The 18219-nt window shown below is 41.9% G+C and overlaps 8 protein-coding genes across 8 annotated transcripts; 6 read left to right on the top strand and 2 right to left on the bottom strand.

The window, feature by feature from the left end:
• Window positions 1-100: 100 nt before the first annotated feature.
• Window positions 101-1294, top strand: ain1 (alpha-actinin; the record flags this gene model as incomplete). The annotated part of the gene is made up of 1 exon (XM_064832082.1): window positions 101-1294. The coding sequence occupies one exon, from the start codon at window positions 101-103 to the stop codon at window positions 1292-1294; it is 1194 nt and encodes a 397-aa protein (XP_064679785.1).
• A 404-nt stretch (window positions 1295-1698) lies between these two features.
• ATC70_012912 (uncharacterized protein) lies at window positions 1699-2106 on the top strand (the record flags this gene model as incomplete). Its single annotated transcript, XM_064832081.1, has 1 exon — window positions 1699-2106. One exon carries the CDS (start codon window positions 1699-1701, stop codon window positions 2104-2106), a length of 408 nt encoding a protein of 135 aa, XP_064679784.1.
• A 964-nt stretch (window positions 2107-3070) lies between these two features.
• ATC70_012911 (uncharacterized protein) lies at window positions 3071-3711 on the top strand (the record flags this gene model as incomplete). The annotated part of the gene is made up of 2 exons (XM_064832080.1): window positions 3071-3545; window positions 3605-3711. 2 exons carry the CDS (start codon window positions 3071-3073, stop codon window positions 3709-3711), a joined length of 582 nt encoding a protein of 193 aa, XP_064679783.1.
• A 2842-nt stretch (window positions 3712-6553) lies between these two features.
• On the bottom strand, window positions 6554-7648 carry ATC70_012910 (uncharacterized protein; the record flags this gene model as incomplete). Its single annotated transcript, XM_064832079.1, has 1 exon — window positions 6554-7648. The coding sequence occupies one exon, from the start codon at window positions 7646-7648 to the stop codon at window positions 6554-6556; it is 1095 nt and encodes a 364-aa protein (XP_064679782.1).
• A 1612-nt stretch (window positions 7649-9260) lies between these two features.
• On the top strand, window positions 9261-11342 carry ATC70_012909 (uncharacterized protein; the record flags this gene model as incomplete). The annotated part of the gene is made up of 9 exons (XM_064832078.1): window positions 9261-9300; window positions 9364-9733; window positions 9791-9856; window positions 9907-10042; window positions 10101-10350; window positions 10410-10463; window positions 10516-10623; window positions 10682-10944; window positions 11019-11342. The coding sequence occupies 9 exons, from the start codon at window positions 9261-9263 to the stop codon at window positions 11340-11342; spliced, it is 1611 nt and encodes a 536-aa protein (XP_064679781.1).
• An 854-nt stretch (window positions 11343-12196) lies between these two features.
• ATC70_012908 (uncharacterized protein) lies at window positions 12197-13637 on the top strand (the record flags this gene model as incomplete). Its single annotated transcript, XM_064832077.1, has 2 exons — window positions 12197-13377; window positions 13445-13637. The coding sequence occupies 2 exons, from the start codon at window positions 12197-12199 to the stop codon at window positions 13635-13637; spliced, it is 1374 nt and encodes a 457-aa protein (XP_064679780.1).
• A 110-nt stretch (window positions 13638-13747) lies between these two features.
• ATC70_012907 (uncharacterized protein) lies at window positions 13748-14592 on the bottom strand (the record flags this gene model as incomplete). The annotated part of the gene is made up of 3 exons (XM_064832076.1): window positions 13748-13840; window positions 13930-13978; window positions 14045-14592. The coding sequence occupies 3 exons, from the start codon at window positions 14590-14592 to the stop codon at window positions 13748-13750; spliced, it is 690 nt and encodes a 229-aa protein (XP_064679779.1).
• A 383-nt stretch (window positions 14593-14975) lies between these two features.
• On the top strand, window positions 14976-18156 carry SAS10 (something about silencing protein 10; the record flags this gene model as incomplete). Its single annotated transcript, XM_064832075.1, has 4 exons — window positions 14976-15228; window positions 15296-17599; window positions 17662-17745; window positions 17807-18156. The coding sequence occupies 4 exons, from the start codon at window positions 14976-14978 to the stop codon at window positions 18154-18156; spliced, it is 2991 nt and encodes a 996-aa protein (XP_064679778.1).
• Window positions 18157-18219: the final 63 nt, after the last annotated feature.

Raw genomic sequence — 18219 nt, 5'->3', positions numbered from 1 at the left:
TGCTTCTAGGAAGCGTCGCCATTCCACTATCAAAGCTATCACGGTACCTTTACGTAGATCACCGCGAACCCAAGCACCTACTACTGACTTTATTGACACTATGAATATTGCAACACCCGTTGCTCCTGCACCTACAGCCACTTCTACCAGCTCCACTGCCAATATGGTCGTTGAGCCTTCCACTAATGCGATCAACCCACCTGCCTTCCTTGAAGGCATGCACCCACCTAAACCAGACGAAATCCATCAGTCTCCCCTGATGCCTACTTGGATTCAGGAGATCTATTCACGTCTTGCCTCTGTCAGCACTCACTTGCAGACTCACGACCCACAACTGGAACAGAACCAAACTTTGATCAAACAGACTCAAGAATTGATCAAAAAGAACCAGGGACTCCCATTCGCTTTGGATAAAGCTCACCACCACGAGATAGCGCAACTCAAGTCGGCTGCTGCCAATCATACCTCGACACCTCCATCTGCTACTACACCTGTTCTCGAAAGGAGCTCCGAGGGCACCTCAGCCTCTCAATGGGCAGATATGGCTACCAAACCACCCGCGGATGAATCATCTCCCGACGGTACTAAACGCAAGGAATCCAAGCCCAAGGCTTCCACATCCACCAAGCCAGCTCCCAAGGCCAAAGCCAAACGGCCATTGACTTTAGAGCAGGTTAGCCGGTTCTACTCTCTTCCCTCGACGACCCACGGTTACCAATCCCTGTACTTTACCTCTCGTGGACGTGAAGCCATCTCGAAAGTCTGTGCGGGCTTCCAGGTGCTTGGTTTATCTCAAAGCCGCATTCTTGATATCCATTACCCAACTAATCACATCATTAGTTTCTTAGTTCACAACGACTATGCCTCCACTGTCGTGCAAGCAATGGCTCAACTCCCTGACTCTCAACGGATTACCGACTTCGACCCTTGTGCACCCACCATCCTCGGGGATCCCAAGTACGCCAACCATGCTGATCCGCTCTTTTTGCAGTCTGAGGCTGCACGCATTCACCAAGAACGTTTGCTTCGCATGATTAAACGTCTCAACACTCCCAACATCAAATTGGCCGTCGCTCGCGACTTCTGCTTCAAACGTAAATGGATATCCGAGACTACGTATCAAACACTTTATCGTGAGATCTACCGTGCCAAGGCATCCAAGACTGCCTCATCTTCTTCAACGGATGATGTTAACATGGATGATATTTCTGCTTCTCAAGATTCTACATTCCAACCTGTTGCCTCCTCTTCCTCTATTGGCCCAGCTGATGGCGTCTCAGCCCTCTTGGTCTAATGAGTACTAATACCTTTGAATCACACAACTATGCCAATAATATGACACTAATATTAGCTTTTTTATGCAAAATCATAATCTCAATAATATAGCTTCCTTGAACTGCCGCTATCTCGTCAAAGCATCTACGCCCGAGATTAGCTCTGACTTCATCCGATACCTCCGTTCCTTACCTTTCGACATCCTCTGTGTTCAAGAATCGCATGCTGTCGAGACAGTTCAGGACAAACTTTATATGCAATTCCAAGCTCATGCCACTTTATGGACACAACATTGTGGTATTATCTCCTTCAATCTGTTAATTCATTTACAATCTTAAGACTTTAATCTGGATCAACGCCTCATTGCCTGCAAAGCGGTCCATGCCAATGCGTTGTTTCCACCCTTCACACTCGTTAACATTTATGCACCAGCTCAGTACTCACCCCGAGTGTGGTTTTTTCAGAGACTTCTTAGCGTTGCCTCTCTTCGACATTTCTTCTTCAACCACTCGGGAATCCTTGCACTCACTATCTTCCACCCTTGGCTCTGATGCTGCCAACATCTCTCCCATGCTACTGATGGAGGATTTTAACTACCACGCCACTTCTTACTTGACTGATGATAGTGAAGACTCTGAATTTGATCCTAACATTATTAATTCAGGTGCTGAACTTCATCGTCACTTCCACCGTCCCATCAATTCCCACTTCTTTGAATGTACTCATTCAAGGGAGGAGGGTCCACTACTACCAACCTATCGTCGACGGTCCGGGCAATCAACTATCGACCACCTCTATGCTACTTCATTCCTTTTTCAACATCTACCGTGACCCACAAAACTGTCCCAATGTTTAGCAATTTTAAATTTCAGACCTTATCGCCGGACGAGAAGTTATCCAATAATAATGAATTTAGTATTTTCTAACTGTTTTCTTCATATCTTTTAACTTTTATAAGCATATAGCTGTAGAATCACAAGCTGTGATTGGCCAAAGTCATAAGGTACATTGGGAGAATATTGTGAGAGCTGAAGTGAACTAGACTAGATTCCCATCATAAACAAAACCCAAAATAAATGTCATCTCAATCAAACCATGCTACCATCAGCAGATAGGCATGCATAATAATAGTATTAGCATGATGATAGCAAGGGTTAAATGCTCTAAAATAAGAGATGACAGATACTAAAGTAAATGTCAAGGGTATTTTAATGTGTTGTAACATAAATATACCTAAAAAGGATACAGGCTCAACAATAAAGAGCTATTCTTTACGCATGATTCAAAAACCATATATTGAAATACCGTTCTTGATCCATCAGATCAACAACTAAATGACCCAACAAAAATATATAAAGTAATGGAATCACTGGCAACTACTAAACTGCTGCCAGATAAGAGATATAAACTAAATAATATAAATAGAGACATAGAATATACATTTTATTGCACATTATCCTAATTTCGAATAAAGAAGGATTTTAACAGTATTCTACCTGCTTTTTTTAACCCCTTTTTACTGCAAGAGCTTTTGAAAAATCACAAATTCGGTGATAACTGAAACCCACAATTTGGAATAACCTCGAGAGCGTCGTATAAGAAAGCCTCATGTAGCGCAAGTAGTCTCGATTATCCAAATTGGAGTTCTAAATATCAAGTAGGTCGATTATCAAGCCATGAAAGCCATTGCTGTCTCCAAGGTTAATTCTGCAATCACAATGCTTCGAAGCGGTGTTTCGATTCGGGAATTGCTGAAAAACTGTCTTTGGGTAAGTCTACTATTGGGCGAATTAGAATGGAGCATTGTCCGGGTCTGGGAACCTCGAAAGGAGGTCGTCCTAGAATGTTGTCTGAAGCCGGCAAGCGCTATTGTGTTCGAAAAGTAACCAAGGAGCGGGTTTCAAGCGCCGCCAGGGTCACAAAAATGTTGGAGAAAGATTTCCAGATGAAGGTTTATCCGGAAACCGTTCGTAGAGCACTCCGCACTGCGGGCTTAGGGGCTATCAAGAACGAAAAGAAGCCTTTGCCTAGTGACACTAACGACAAGAAGAGACTTGCGTGGTGTAAGCAGCATAAAGACTGGACTGTTGACGACTGGAAACGTGTTATTTGGACAGACGAGACCAAAATTAACCGTTTCAACTCAGATGGGCGACAGTGGGCCTGGATTCGATCTGGTGAACAGCTTCAAAACCACCATGTCAAGCTCACGGTAAAACACCATGGTGGTAGTATCATGCTTTGGAATGCCATTATTTATGCTGGTATTGGTAGGATGTGCGATTTAAATGATAATATGGATAAGGCACTCTAAAAAAAATTTTGATAGACGAATTGGAGCAGACTATCACTTTTTCCATCGAGAAATTGGGCTTCCGCCGTGAACAAGTGATATTCCAGCAAGACAATAATCCCAAACCACTACGGCCCAACTGATGTTCTCATGAGAACATCGATGTTCCCGAAAGGTGAAAAATGCTCTCATATGGGAACATCGGCGTTCCAAAAGATATGTTATAAGTCGGCCGATGTTCTTATGAGAACATCCGAAATGTTCCCATGTGAGCACATCGATTTTCAGAAATTTGAAGAAAAGAATGCTCCTACCGGGGTCGAACCCACAACCTATCGGTTGTGGATCTGACGTTCTTCCCACTATACTACTCGAATATCTTATTGAAATATATTCTTTTACTTTAATAAGTAGTTATTGTTATATCAAATGTCATAGCAAGGTCTCACACTAAAGGTTTTAGGCTATTCTTAGGTCCTTTGGGTAAATCATGCTAATCATGATTTACAAATCAATTGTTGGGTAGATAGTAAACCTATTTGTATTATAGTTCATTATCATGCTGTAAACCCTAGCATAATGAAAAGTATATAAATGCATCCTTGGGATGCATTCTCAATAAAAGTGTAATTCTTTGGCAGATTCAATTTTACATTGTATTTTGACATAACAGTTATTAGGAAATTTTAAATTTCCATTTTCTCGTGCAATTTATAATACGTTTAGTAATTTTATGAATCTTACAGATAATAAAAGTCTCTCTGTTGCCTACAATATTATAGTTTAGCTATTAAAACCATTTTATTCATGTGGAAAACTACACCTTCTCAAATGAGAACATTGGTGTTCCCAAAAGAGCACATCCATGTTCTGTGAGAACATCAGTTGGGCCGTAGTGATATATGTACCTATAGCCTGAGGCTAATAGGTAGCTTTGTTATTATGAATAGAAAGGATGTCTGTAAGGAACAACAAATATTAATATAATATGAATAGATATTTAATAGAAAGTTAAGTTTATTCAGGAGTATAATACAGTGGGTTGTTTATACTCGTTAAATAATATTGACACATCCGGGATCGAGCTCGCGCGACCGTACAGACAACGACCAATAAGCGTCACGTGAATGCCTCACGTGACCATAGTAATAGAGCGTTACTACTAAATAGAAATGAGCCTTGACACACCAACAAGTTACTCGGGTGGTTTAGTGGGAAGAACGTCAGATCAGCAAACGATAGGTTATGGGTTTGATCCCGGTAGGGAAAATCGATGTGCTCGTATGGGAACATGGATGTGTTCATATGGGAACATTTCGGATGTTCTCATATGAGAGCATTTTTCGTCTTTGAGAAGCTCGATGTGCTCATATGAGAATATCAATGTTTTCAAAAAATGTTCCCATATGAGCATATCCATGATTCTCATGAGAACATCAGTTGGGCCGTAGTGCCGGCGTGTGTTGCATACAAGCATGCATCTTAGGCTACATTCACTTTCTCCTCAAGCCACCTTTTACAGTGTAGCAGCATAGATGATGTTTATCGTATCACATCACATCTATGTTCACAAGTCCAGTCAATTGTGTGTGCACAGGTGCCTCAGGAACTACAATACATTCAATCTCCCCAATGTCAAGATATCGAGATCCACCTACACTACATGAAACATATCGACTTAGGTGGCCTCTCAACAAGCTATACCAACAATCCATAAGGCCCCAGTGGCCTGCTATTTATATACCATCTCAACGTAGTAGTCATTGACCAGGGATCTACCATATTTAAGCAAGCTAGATGCCCTGTAATAAAGAAGCTCTTTGCTTTCGTTTTAGATACAGTTGACAACTGATTATTATCATCGACTTATTATTACGAATTCATCAGCGTGCTAATCCCCAGCTGGCAAAGAATGAGTATTCCATCACCGAGATCCAGCAAGCTTTAGATCAATTCTTCCAGGTACCAGGTAACTCCCCCTCAATTACAATGGGATGACCTCAAAACAGTAGTGAAAACCATTGCACGTCGCCACAGCTCTTAGCGCAACCGACAACTCAAAAGGTTCTAACGGAAACACATGTCGCTACGAAAAGCGCTTCATGTGTATGTAGGGTATCAGCCCAACATCACCTATGCAAGTATATAGTAAAAGCTATCCTCCCCTCGTCTTTATTATTGAGACTATATAGTCTCGAGGTGCTTCCTTGTTAGCACATGTCTAGCAACTCAACATGGGCGCTCAAGACACCTTTTCAGCGCTCATCAACATGACCAGTGCCAGTCAAGTCCTCTTCGCCCTCCATAACGCGGACGAAAGGATACCCCAACAAGGCTTCCTCAAGGCCAAAACTCTACCTGCATTTCAAAAACCTGCCACTGACATCCAAAAACTACCTGCCCCATTGGTTCATGGCCATATTTGCCTCCACCATGTCATTGAAATTATCGTCTCATCTGTGGGACATTTATATACGATATGACGATATTATTTTATTTTGTGCCGGTTGTGGGATGGTAAGTTTAGTGAGACGGTCAAGATTTTCAACATGGGGTTTGTAGGCAAACATCATGGTGAGAAAGTCAAGGCATTGTTGGCTGTCAGTGGACATATCACAGAAGTGGGTGAGGACCTCTTTTTTGATGAAATATTGGGTCATAAGGGCGTGGATCTGAGTAAAAGAGGTTCAAGGGATAACTATGTGCTCATATGCTGTCTCGTTCTGCTACTGCTACTCGCAGTAACACCAATACGCAACAAAGGAAAGAGATTTATTTCATAAAACTATAATAGGGGATATTTTTGCTCATATATACAAGACTTTCAATGGTGGTGAATGACGATGATGCAGACATGTGTTGCACTATGTTAGCTGCACATTGACATTTACCAAGTTTTTTAGCAGAACTATTACATGGGGGCGCTCAATGGACAAAAAATCGTGTAGAAATAGCAGAATCATTAACAAAACTGAATGGCTGCGTCTATTTATTGTAAAATGGATAATCAATATAACCTTCTGCTTCATGCGTGTAAAAAGTATTTCTGTGATAAGGATTCAGCTCCCAACCATTACGAAGACGTTCAGGGAGATCAGGATTAGCAACAAAAGCACGGCCATATGCAATCAAATTACCCGTCTTTTCAGCAATCTCACGACCAAACTCAAGAGAAGTAGAGAAACCACCAGCGCTGATAAAAGGTCCTCGCCAGATCTGACGATAGCTCTCTAGGATGTCTGTCGTATTTACTTGATCTGTGTCATTGAAATTTGTTCTACCCTCTACCATGTGCAAGTAGGCTAAACCAGGATGGTTCTTTTGCAACTCTGATGTCAAGTAGCCCCATGTCTCTTCCACATTCTCAGTAGCCATGCCTTGAAAAGCACCTCCAGGAGAGAAACGAATAGCAGTGCGTTCCTCACCCACAGCAGCAGCAACAGCATCCACCACCTCCAAGGCAAATCGACCGCGGTTTTCAGCAGACCCACCATAACTGTCAGTACGGTTGTTGCTTGATGTGTTGATGAATTGATCGACAAGGTAACCATTGGCACCATGGATCTCAACACCATCGAAACCAGCTTCAATAGCATTCTTGGCAGCTTGAGCATAATCACTCACGATAGACTTGATTTCATCCACCGTAAGAGCATGAGGTACTTCATAATCAGTACCTTGCATCGTCTTGCCTGGACAAGGAGTGGCGGAAGGGTCTACAACGGGCTCGTGATGGAGATTGAGATACTTGGATCCTACTCGGCCAATGTGCCATATTTGTTGGAAAATGACAGCACCTTTCGCATGAACAGCAGATGTCACTTTTTTCCAGCCTTCGATTTGTTCCTTGTTAAAGATGCCAGGGATTTGAGGATACGCTCCAGCAGTAGGAGAGATCATGGTGCCTTCAGTAATCATCAAACCGCCGTCAGTAGCACGCTGAGTGTAGTATTCAACCTGGAGATCGCTAGGAACGTGCTCAGGAGTAGCACGAAGACGGGTCAATGGTGGAAGCACGACACGGTGCTTGAGTGTGTTGGCACCAATTTTGATGGGAGAGAACAGTGCTTGAGAGCTCATTTCGGGTTATGTATGATGTCGTTCTTGATTCGGTTGTTTCTGACATGTAGCTTTTATATTATTTTGCCAACCCAAACAAAACGTGTACCAGCTCTCTGGCACTGCAAATCCTTGTTCAAATCAGGAAGTTGCTAGCGCATTTTTTGATTTATAAGCTAGGCGCAGTAATGTACTTCTGGCTAATTCGACAAGACATGAAAGATACGGCTATTTCTATCATTTGAGATTTAGTAATAAATTGGATTTGATCTGTCTAATGCATGGTGATTACATCCATGTATTTGTTGTGATGCCAATCTCATCACCAAGATCTCTTCAAGATTCGATTGCATAACTATATATCAAGGCGGCTTGATAATTCAATTACGGCAACTGTTGCTCCAATTTATCCGTTCGTTTATTTGCTGCTTGATGTACCCTTTATCATGCTAAAATAGGAACAATAAATCTACAGATGGTTATCTATGAATTTAGTGTTACATGGCCGCAATAGAATGATACGCTATCAGGGCTTGACTCTTGGCACTCAATGACAATGAATCTAGAGTTGGAAATAACATTTCAGCGCTTACGTATGTCCATCATACAAATTGAGAAAGGCTTTCTACCTCAAGAACCCACGGAAAGTTCATCTGATAACGTCTGTATTTGGTGAAATTTGTCTAAATCAACTGTAATCAAAAATTGCATGACATGAGCCAACACTTCTGAGCTTGTTGTTGACTTGGCCATCTGTGCACTGGCCAGAAAGTTTGAAATAATACAGCAATTTGCGTGTGTAGAATAACTGAAACACTTTACCTTTTAACGTAGATTGTCGTGAGAGGCCCTCTGTATTGCTCTGTTTTGAAGGTACTGAGGCGCTCAATCTTCTTTCAAGACTAATCCCGCCATCACCAATGATGCTGTACGTGCAAACGCTGGTCGACAAGTGCACCTTACCAAAGGAGACATACTGTAATTAACTATGGCAGTTTGACAATTTTTCATATCATCGTCATGTATACTATAAATATATGGATCTTTTGATTTATTCCTGTTTTTGTTATATATATATATGAAGCAATTGAAAAAAAAAAGTCATTCAAGGATCTCTTTCACTATTGTTCTAGAGGGCTGCAACGAAGGTAATGTCTATGGTAAGCCTTTCTACTGAATCGCTCATCAAAATTTGGATAGAATACAGCAGTTCAACTCTAGTGCGGGCAAAGGTCCAAGGGTTAGTTAAAATAAAGCATGATAGCCTTTCATACATATTGACTCTGTATAATAGCAGTTGGCCAAACAAGGGCGGGATTGCTATGAATTGCTAAAAGAAATCTGCTTAGCATTTATTGAATCCAATCTACTAGGTCAATGATACATCCAATTGTCCTTTTCCTTGGTTTGTGGTAGGACAAAGTATAATGGTAGCATTACAAACAGAATGCCTTGTACATAGCAGGTAAAATGTATCACCATCAGAGTAGTATATACCAGGCACAAACATCTTATTGTTGTGGTATCCTTTTCGCTCTTTTGATTATTCTTCTTTACATTATCATATCCACACTTGGTGGGCCTGATGTTACAGCAGTTATATATGATACAGATGCTTCTGCTATGGTTTACAATGGCATTGGCTATACAACTATCTCCACAAAATGGCTCAAGTAAAGTACCAATATAGAGAGCTTACACACCACACGCACACACCCTCAACTCGTTTTAAATAGACTGCGCCTACTTGTCCCACAAAATTTACTGTTATGGTGGATCTACTGGTGCAGGAGACTCATCCAGCGATAACGACGTATTGATGGCATTGGATATCAACAGCAACAACAAAGAAGCAACACCCTATCAGAATTTGAACAGTCAGTGGCAGCCGATACCCATGACTACGACGACAATCAGTTTAGGAAAAAGAAGCGCTCCCCATGTAGCATCACTACTGGATGGAAAGCGACTGATGATCTATGGAGGGTACAACAACAATGCTACATCAAAGCTTTCGAACCAAGCTGTATTGTATAATGCGGAATCCAACCATTGGGAGTCTCTGCCCAACTTCAATGACGCTGCCAATGGTGGAGATCGACAAATGTAAGAATTCTAGCCATATTAAAAACTGCTGTATTATTCATTAGAGTGGATGAATAGATACAATGGAACTGCTGTATCAGTGCCTCATTTGAATGCCATTGGATTTTATGGTGGATATGAAGAGTACGTTCATTAGGCGACATAGTTTTCTTAACCTCATTCTCTCATAATAGACATGTTCAAATTGAATCAGGTTACACTCTCTCTACGGGTGCAAAGCTGTCCAATCTTACATTTACCAATGTTGATGGTATCTCTAATAGCTATGTTGGGTTTTACTATTTCACTTTGTTTGATTTGAATCTAAATGTAGGTCTCTGGTGGGATCGATGCTGAATGAAGTCTGCTTAATATGCGTTCTATATAGACTTGGACCACTCCACAACAATACAACCCACCTTTAACACATCACACTGCGCTTACCTCAACCTATCATCCGGACAGTAAACGGATTATCTACATGGGAGGAGCTTATTATGACCCAACCGGTAGTCGACTATTCACAAATCTGTTGAACCGTAGCATGATCTTTGATACCACTAATGGACAGTGGATCAAACAAGATCTCTTGGGTGCCACTGTACCTAGACCTCGCACGATGCATACAGCGACTCTTTGTGAGTTTTCATTTGTTGATTGAGAAAAAAAAAAGTACTAAGCAGTGTGCACTCGGTAGTGCCTGATGGTAATACCATACTATTATACGGTGGAACAGGAAATGGAATCAATGGTAGGTAAGATTACTCAAAGGAGACGGTTTAGTCTCAATCGTGCATTCTTAGCAACCGCTGACTACTGCTACACATTGGATGTTCCTACCATGACATGGACTCGTCAATCACTGATTGCACCATTAGGTACCTCCTCTGGCCCTCGCTTTCAACACTCAGGTACACTGTACACGTCTGAAATCCATACACCCTATGTGACTTACAGACATCTATGTAGCTGTCTTGGTGGAAAATGCTGTCTTTATTCTGTTTGGTATCGACAAAGATGCCAATCCTACGTTTGACTTGCTCGTGCTGGATGTACGAAATGTCGGTGCAATTCAATTTTCAAGCAAATATCCTTTAGATGCTAGTGGGTCTAGCAACTCAAATTCAAATGGATCATCCAGTCATGACGGTACTGGAGCAGGAGGAGGAAAAGACAAGTCTGGATTAAGCTCAGGAGCAACCATTGGCATTGCTGTAGGTTGTAGTATTGTGGTATGTGTAGATTGGATCGACCGATGTGTCGTGAGTAAATTCACAACATTAACGTTCTCCCTTATAAAAATCAGGGCGTTTTACTGGTTGCTGTATGTATTTTTGTCATGCGAAGAGCAAGACAACAGCGCCGTCATACAACAGCAAGGCAGCATGGGGATGATACTTATGGGCCATCATCATTATCAAATCATCATGACGTGAGTACGGCCACCAAACAGCAAGAGCATGAAATGATGCAAGTAGACTGGGATAAAATTGAAAAGATAGATCCACCACATCAGTTTATTGTCAAAAGCACCAGCAGCAATGATGTAACGAAACCTTCAGTAGACAGTAATCTGAACATGACATTGCCAGATGTAGTTGTGCCGGTAGAAAAGCCAGATGGCAAATAGTAGCCATGTCAATCGACAATGAATGGAGTTCTCTTTTTTTTTTTTTTTTTTTTTTTTTTTTTTATACCCCTTTTTATGCTTTTTTGCTTGCTGACTTTGTGTGCAGATCATGCCATGTCTTTCTCTCTCTCCTCCTCCTCTTTGATTGTGTGTGTTCTTGATCATGGTGATTGAGGGTTCTAGAAATAGAAATAGAAACCTTTCTTTAGCTCAGTTATAGCTGGCTAGTGACATTTGACATTTGGACCATGTCATTCGGCTGTCGATTACACCCTTCATCAACAAACATGCGGGTAATCAAATGCTTTCATTTGGGATGTAAATCAATGGCATTTGGATCCTTGAACATTACAATTGAATGGGATTCGTATATTGAATAAGGGGAAATTTCTCATTTGAATGTGATTTTGCGCTAAATGGCATGCAATATGAGCGTGTGTCACCTTTATTATAATATTAATTCAGCGTAACATTGAACAAAAGTGCTGGTATGTCGTCGGTTCAAGCACCACCACTCTAGTATACCACTAGTAATGATGATGATCTTTTATTAAACTTTCTCTCTCTCTCTCTCTCTCTTTTTCCTTGCCAAATCTAGCTTCTCCTTAAACGTGTGTCCCCGAAATTTTGTGTTATTATATTAAAAATTACATATAAAAAGGTGTTGTGTGATACAACATCCCTCTCTTCTTTTCTCTCTCTCTCTTTCTTCCTTTCTCCACACACACACATACATACACACACACACACACACACACACACACACACACACACACACACACACACACACACACACACACACACACACACACACACACACACACACACACACACACATACACACTTTAGCAAAAATGAATTGTCATCACTGTCAGTCAGATGAACTCATTTTATCACTACGACAAGAGCTCAGTACAAAAAACCATCAGCTACAGCGCATGGAATTGGATCTACAGACCTTGAATCAGAAATATGTAGCCGAGATCGAACGAGTAGGCAATGTACAGCATGAAAAAGACATGGTCGAGCACGAATTGGAGGAGCTTAGTAGAAAGTTGTTTGAAGAAGCCAATGCCATGGTTGCCATTGAAAAGAGAGCACGTTGGCAGGTGGAAAACGAATTGAGACAGACTCAGGAACATCTCTTGGCGGAACAAACACAACTACACGAGTTGCGGCTCAAATTGACAACTGCCGACGATGAAACCGTATCCGTAGAGCATGTCGCAAAAAAGAAAAAGAGCTGTTCCAATATGCGTGCACAGATGGATTTGCAAGAATTGCATGGCTTGAAACGTGCCAGTGCCAATCATGCTTTGAAATACACTCAAGGACAACAACGACACCATCAGGAACAAAGAACCATCTCGATGCCACCAACACCATCTTCTTCCAATCATGCCATCAAAAAGGAGCCGTCAACCCTGGATGGCGTTCAATTGCAACTGTTTCAAGAGTACACCATTGCATCCTCCAAGCAGCTCTTGTCACCCAAAAAATTGAATCAAACGCCCTTTATGAAGCACTGTCTGTCCGAGGACATTGAACCCTGTCTTCGATTTGGACCTCAATCCAAGCTATCCATCAAAAAAATGATTGATTATTTGTCTCGACAACCTTGCTTCATTGAACATGTCACTGCATTCAACGTGAATGCGACACCATCAGCAGCACCATCGCCAGTACCAGCACAGCAAAGCAAGCCACTCTGGGGAAGATTTACGGGTAACAGCCCGTCTACCAGTACCAGCACGAGCAGCGCTAGAAACAACATTATTGTAGCCAACGCATGTTCGGCATGTGCAAGACCTGCTGACCCTGGCAATAGTCAATCCGTTTTGCTCAATTATCGGTTCAGGTTGGACGAGAATGAAAATTGGTTACCTATTGATCAGTATTGCCGAGATCGATTGGTAGCCGTTTGTGAATTTTTTGTGTTTATACGAAATATACAAATGGGCCTGTACTCGGATAGATCCATTGAGGATTTGTATACAGAAAACATTCGACTCAGGCTCCAGATGTTTTATTCTCGGTAAGTTTTTTGTCAGTGTGTGGTCGTGATGGATTTGATCTCGTTACTGACTGCATGTCCTGTACAGCATGGGCGCATTACCTGTCGTCATGGATGACTTGGGTCTGGATCCAGATCAAATTGGAAAAGCAACATTACCTAGCCATCATCAAATACACAACGAGGAGGAAGAGGAGGATGTTTATTTGTCCGATGCGTCCTTATCAACAGGGCCACATACTCCTGAGCCCCATTCGACATCTCCTATTGCTAAAGTTTAGACGCTGGATTCGCCTACAACTACCACCACTACATCAGATCACCACTCTACTATACATTGCATGCATAATTTGATATTATTTTATTTATTCTTGACTCCTATATATACATATTAAAACGTCGGTAAAGTGTCTCCTATACGAAGCATTGTATTTAACCAACGTTCATCTTCATCCCAAGCAATACCACTTTCCAGTATGATACCCTTAAAATTATGGAAATAAATAAAAACGTTACATTGCTTCTTTCTACATAATAACCCCCCCCCTTTTTTTTTTCTTTATATCTACTTACATTAAGGACACCACGTATCAGTGAAATTTGATCCCTTTTCGCATTCATCCTGTGCCATGTATGAAATAATGTCAATAAAGCAAATCCCTCACTCCCCTTCTCTCCAACATCTTACGCCTGTAGTAATTCCGTGGCTTCAGGGTTCACATTCTGTTTTCGTTTATTCGATCTCAATGTCTCCACTTTGGCCGATATATCCTTGTTCTTTTCATGTTGTCGCATAATTTTTTGTTGTATCTCTGTCAGCTCCTTCTTTTTCTTGTTGAGTTGCTTGAGTGTTTTCATAAACTGCACAACGTGTTCATCCCGTGCATTGATCTGTTCCTCTGTGGCCTTTTTGACTTCCATGGATTCGTGGTCTGATAGCTTGGGGTAGAGTGCTTCCAACGTAAAGTGCTGATGATTGACAGCCTTGGCGAGCGCTTCTTTGCTTTTGTTAAATTGGCACAGCATGTCGTACTCGCTCTTGAGTTCGTCAATCTTGGCTTTTGTTTCTTGAATGCTCTCTTCCACATGCTCCTCAGTGGCATCTTGTGGTATTACGTATTTATGGGCTTCTCGGTTCGCTCGCTCTTCTTGTTCAATCTGTTCGATTTGTCGTTTGATCCATTGTATCTCTCGTTGAGAATCCAGTAGTTGTTTTTCTTTTCTGGTGATTGGCATGGCTGTGAAAGAAAAGAAAAAGAGTGTGTGTGTGTGTGGCTTTAGGGCTTGGTAGATCTATTATCCTGTTCCTCATTCGCCCATTAAACAGCATGAAAGGAAATCAGCAGATGATATCTCGATAATTTCGCCAAGAATGTTCACTACTCCATGTTGATCTTATAGGATGTATTTTGTGATTCTGACCTATATTTATAACGACTTGCCAAGAAGTTTACTATGCACTCTAAAGATGTCTTGATGTATCTGATGGATGTGTAACTGGTGTTTAGTGTGCGACCAAACAAACCCCGAGCTCATTACTCTCTATTTATAACATCTTGGCCCTCTTCGTTTCCCTTTTTTCTTTCTTTCTTTGCATCGTTTCCTTTCTACAGCTAATAATGAGGCATTTGTTTGATACCAAAAAAGAGCATAAATCAATCAAGCTTGTCAAGAAACTCCAGAAAGAAGCGGATAAAGAATGGGAAAATGAAATTGCTCGTAGACGAGAACAAGAGTTGAACGATGAAGCTATTGCAAAGGAATTACAGGCACAATTAGAGCAGGAATCTTCTGCTGCCAATGGCAGTAATCGTGCCAACAGTCCGCCTCCATTGCCGACAAAGCCAAGAGCGTATAATTCAAGCACCAACAGTAAGTGTTTGAGTCGAGTGAATTTGTATAGCTGTTATTGATATTCACAACCATCAACATGCATTAGTCTCTTCTAGTCATGCTACTGCTTCATCATCATCCATATCACCACCAACCAATTACTCTTCCAACTCATTACCAACCGCCTCCACCACATCGCCCACATCATCCACATCACCCTTTGCAACCAAACCAATGTATAGTATATCCTCTACCAATCATCATTCACAACCTGCGCTACCACCAAGAGATCAGAATGCTGCCAATGGCAATAAAAGACCTGTGAAATCCTACTTGTCCAACAACAACAGCAATGAGAGATACAAACCAGAACTTCAGTTTGCCTTGGCTTCTCCCGCTCCATGTCCTAGTTCTGTGTTTTATCAAAAGACGCCCAAGATGACACCTGCTATTACGCCTCTGAAAGCATTGGATACCAATACCACAAATAGTGCTAGCAATAACAGCGCACTTTACAATGGCAGTAAGACACCTACTAGCTCCAATGGCATGCAACCATCCCGGCCTGCACCAGTAACCGTTCAACCGCAACCACCACCCATCAGTCGACCTGCATCCACACAACCCGTTATCAATCGTATGGAGATGCCTATGCCCACAGATATGAATCCAACACACTTTCAATCCATGTCTGCCAATTCTGCACCTTCGTCATATAACAATCATCATCATCAAACAAGTGTCACGAGTCCTACACAAAACGCTCCATATCAACCACCTTCATATGCACCGCATAAATCAGATCCCATTGTATTACCATTATCCCAGCCTACTCCTCCTCAAGCTTCTTCTCAGCAGCAACAGCAGCACTATTCTGCTCCTGCTGCTGCTACTCTGATACCAGTGGCACCTCCACATCCACCATTGTATCCACAGCAACAGCAACAACAAAATGATACCAATGCTTCGTATTTCCCTCCTCCTCCTCCTCAACAACAACAGCAACAACAACAACAACAATCACAGCAGCAACATTACCCTTATCAAACTATGCGTCAGAGCATATCCTCTCCTGCTATATCATTACCTTTGAATTCTAATGGCATTTATCAACAGGCCAATTACTCTCAACCACAGCAACAACAACAACAACAAAGTCCTCCTGCTCAGCAACCTTCCTATTCATTTAATTCAGTATACCAATCTACGCCACCGCCACAGCAACAGCAACAGCAATCGTATGCCTCCGTGAAGCCTCCCCTTGTGTCTGCTGCTAGCAGTAGTGGATTTCAGATACCTCCTATGCCTGTGTGTGCCTCGTCTTCATCCAGCAGCAATCTAACAACAAAACCACAACCACAACCACAAGTTCAGCAAAAGCGAAAATCTACATTAGCGCCTACAAACCCTTACTACAACAAGCAAGATGAGCCTCCATTGTCTAATTCTACCATTTCGCTGAAGCCAGATGAAGGACAACCCAAGGAATACATGCATCAGGACCTGTTAGGTTTGGGTAGGGACAATGGCAAGGACGATGACGAAGATGAAGATGATGATTGGGATATTGTGAGACCAGCAAAGACACCTCATCGCCCACCTACACCTATGGCATCCAACGCGGCTGTGAATGAACAAGAAGAGGATGAGGATGACAAGGAATCAGCGATTGATTATTCAGACATGATCTATCATTCAGGGGAAAAGGTACAAGAGGAAAAAGAAAAGAAACACACCCACTCAGATCATGAGGAAGAAAATGAAGAAGAAGAGGAAGAAGAAGGAGAAGAAGATTGGGAAGATACAGCCATTGATCCATTTGATGACGATTTTGCAGTGCATGTACCCAAAGGATCCAAAGCGACCAGTGCTACTGTAGTGGGTGATTTCAGAAAAAAGAGAGCCAGCAGTGTTGTTACCACATTGTCCCCTACCATTCAAATCTTGGATCCAACCATCATCCCTGCCACAACATCGCCTATTGCTTCTCCCGAGGAGGCGGAGGAAAAGATCATTGTACAAAAGAGAAAGCCAAAGCAAGACAAAACCGAAGAGGACAATACACCTCGCCAGTATGTTGAAAAGGAGAGCCAAGAGATTGAGCATAGACCAATCACACCTCACATGAATCGACAGTCGATGGGATCCTACGTGTCATCCTCTGTAGCAGCTACACCAGCACCTTCTTTCTATTCACCATCACCAGCGCCTCCTCATCCATCACAACAACTCTCCTATTATAGCCACTCTCAATCAACACCACTGATAGAACTGCATCTACCAGAAGACGAACAGAGCAAAGTGTACCCGACCAACATATTGAAGGCGGGTGCTCCTCCTGATTCTTCTGCCTCTCAGATGCAGCAGCAGCAGCAGCAGGCAGCAAATCCATACTTTAAGAAACAAGGAAGTAAGTATATTGTAATCCGCTCGTCATGAACAGTGGATCACTGACGCTTTCTATGGCACTAGTTGTTCCTGCCACTGATTATGGGTACTTTAAAGAAGGAGATCAATTGGCCAACAAGACATTACCAAAACTACCTCCATCTGCTAGTAAGTGTCATGGATATCTGGGTATGTGTACATGATGACTGATGATATATCGTTACTATAGCATCCAATGATGATCGTCATATCACTGTATCCAGCATCAACCCAGGTCAACGTGTATGGATCCGCATCCACCCTACTGATACGGGCAAAGATTTGGCAGAACGCATTCACATTGTCGCTTCCTATCAAACAAGACGTGTTACCAAGATCACCACCAAACAAGGCCGTCAAATTTCGTTGGACAACAAACCTTTGTTTGAGGATTGGAATGAGATTGTCAACTTTAAAGAAGGAGAGCAGTGGACAGTGGAATGGGTGCCAATCGAACATCCCTATGTAGATATCATTACGGAAGGAAAAGAGTTCATGAAGCAATTGAAGGCAAATTTTAGAGGCTCTTCTTCAAAGTAGTTGTACTATAAATGCGTAATATAAAAGAGTGTAAAAATGATACATGTTTGTTTGTGCCATCAT

The sequence above is a fragment of the Mucor velutinosus genome (assembly GCF_035048745.1).
Source record: "Mucor velutinosus strain NIH1002 chromosome Unknown tig00001571, whole genome shotgun sequence".
Lineage (NCBI taxonomy): Eukaryota > Fungi > Mucoromycota > Mucoromycetes > Mucorales > Mucoraceae > Mucor > Mucor velutinosus.
Note: the sequence above shows the minus strand (reverse complement) of the source record. Positions and strands in the feature narration are given on the sequence as shown.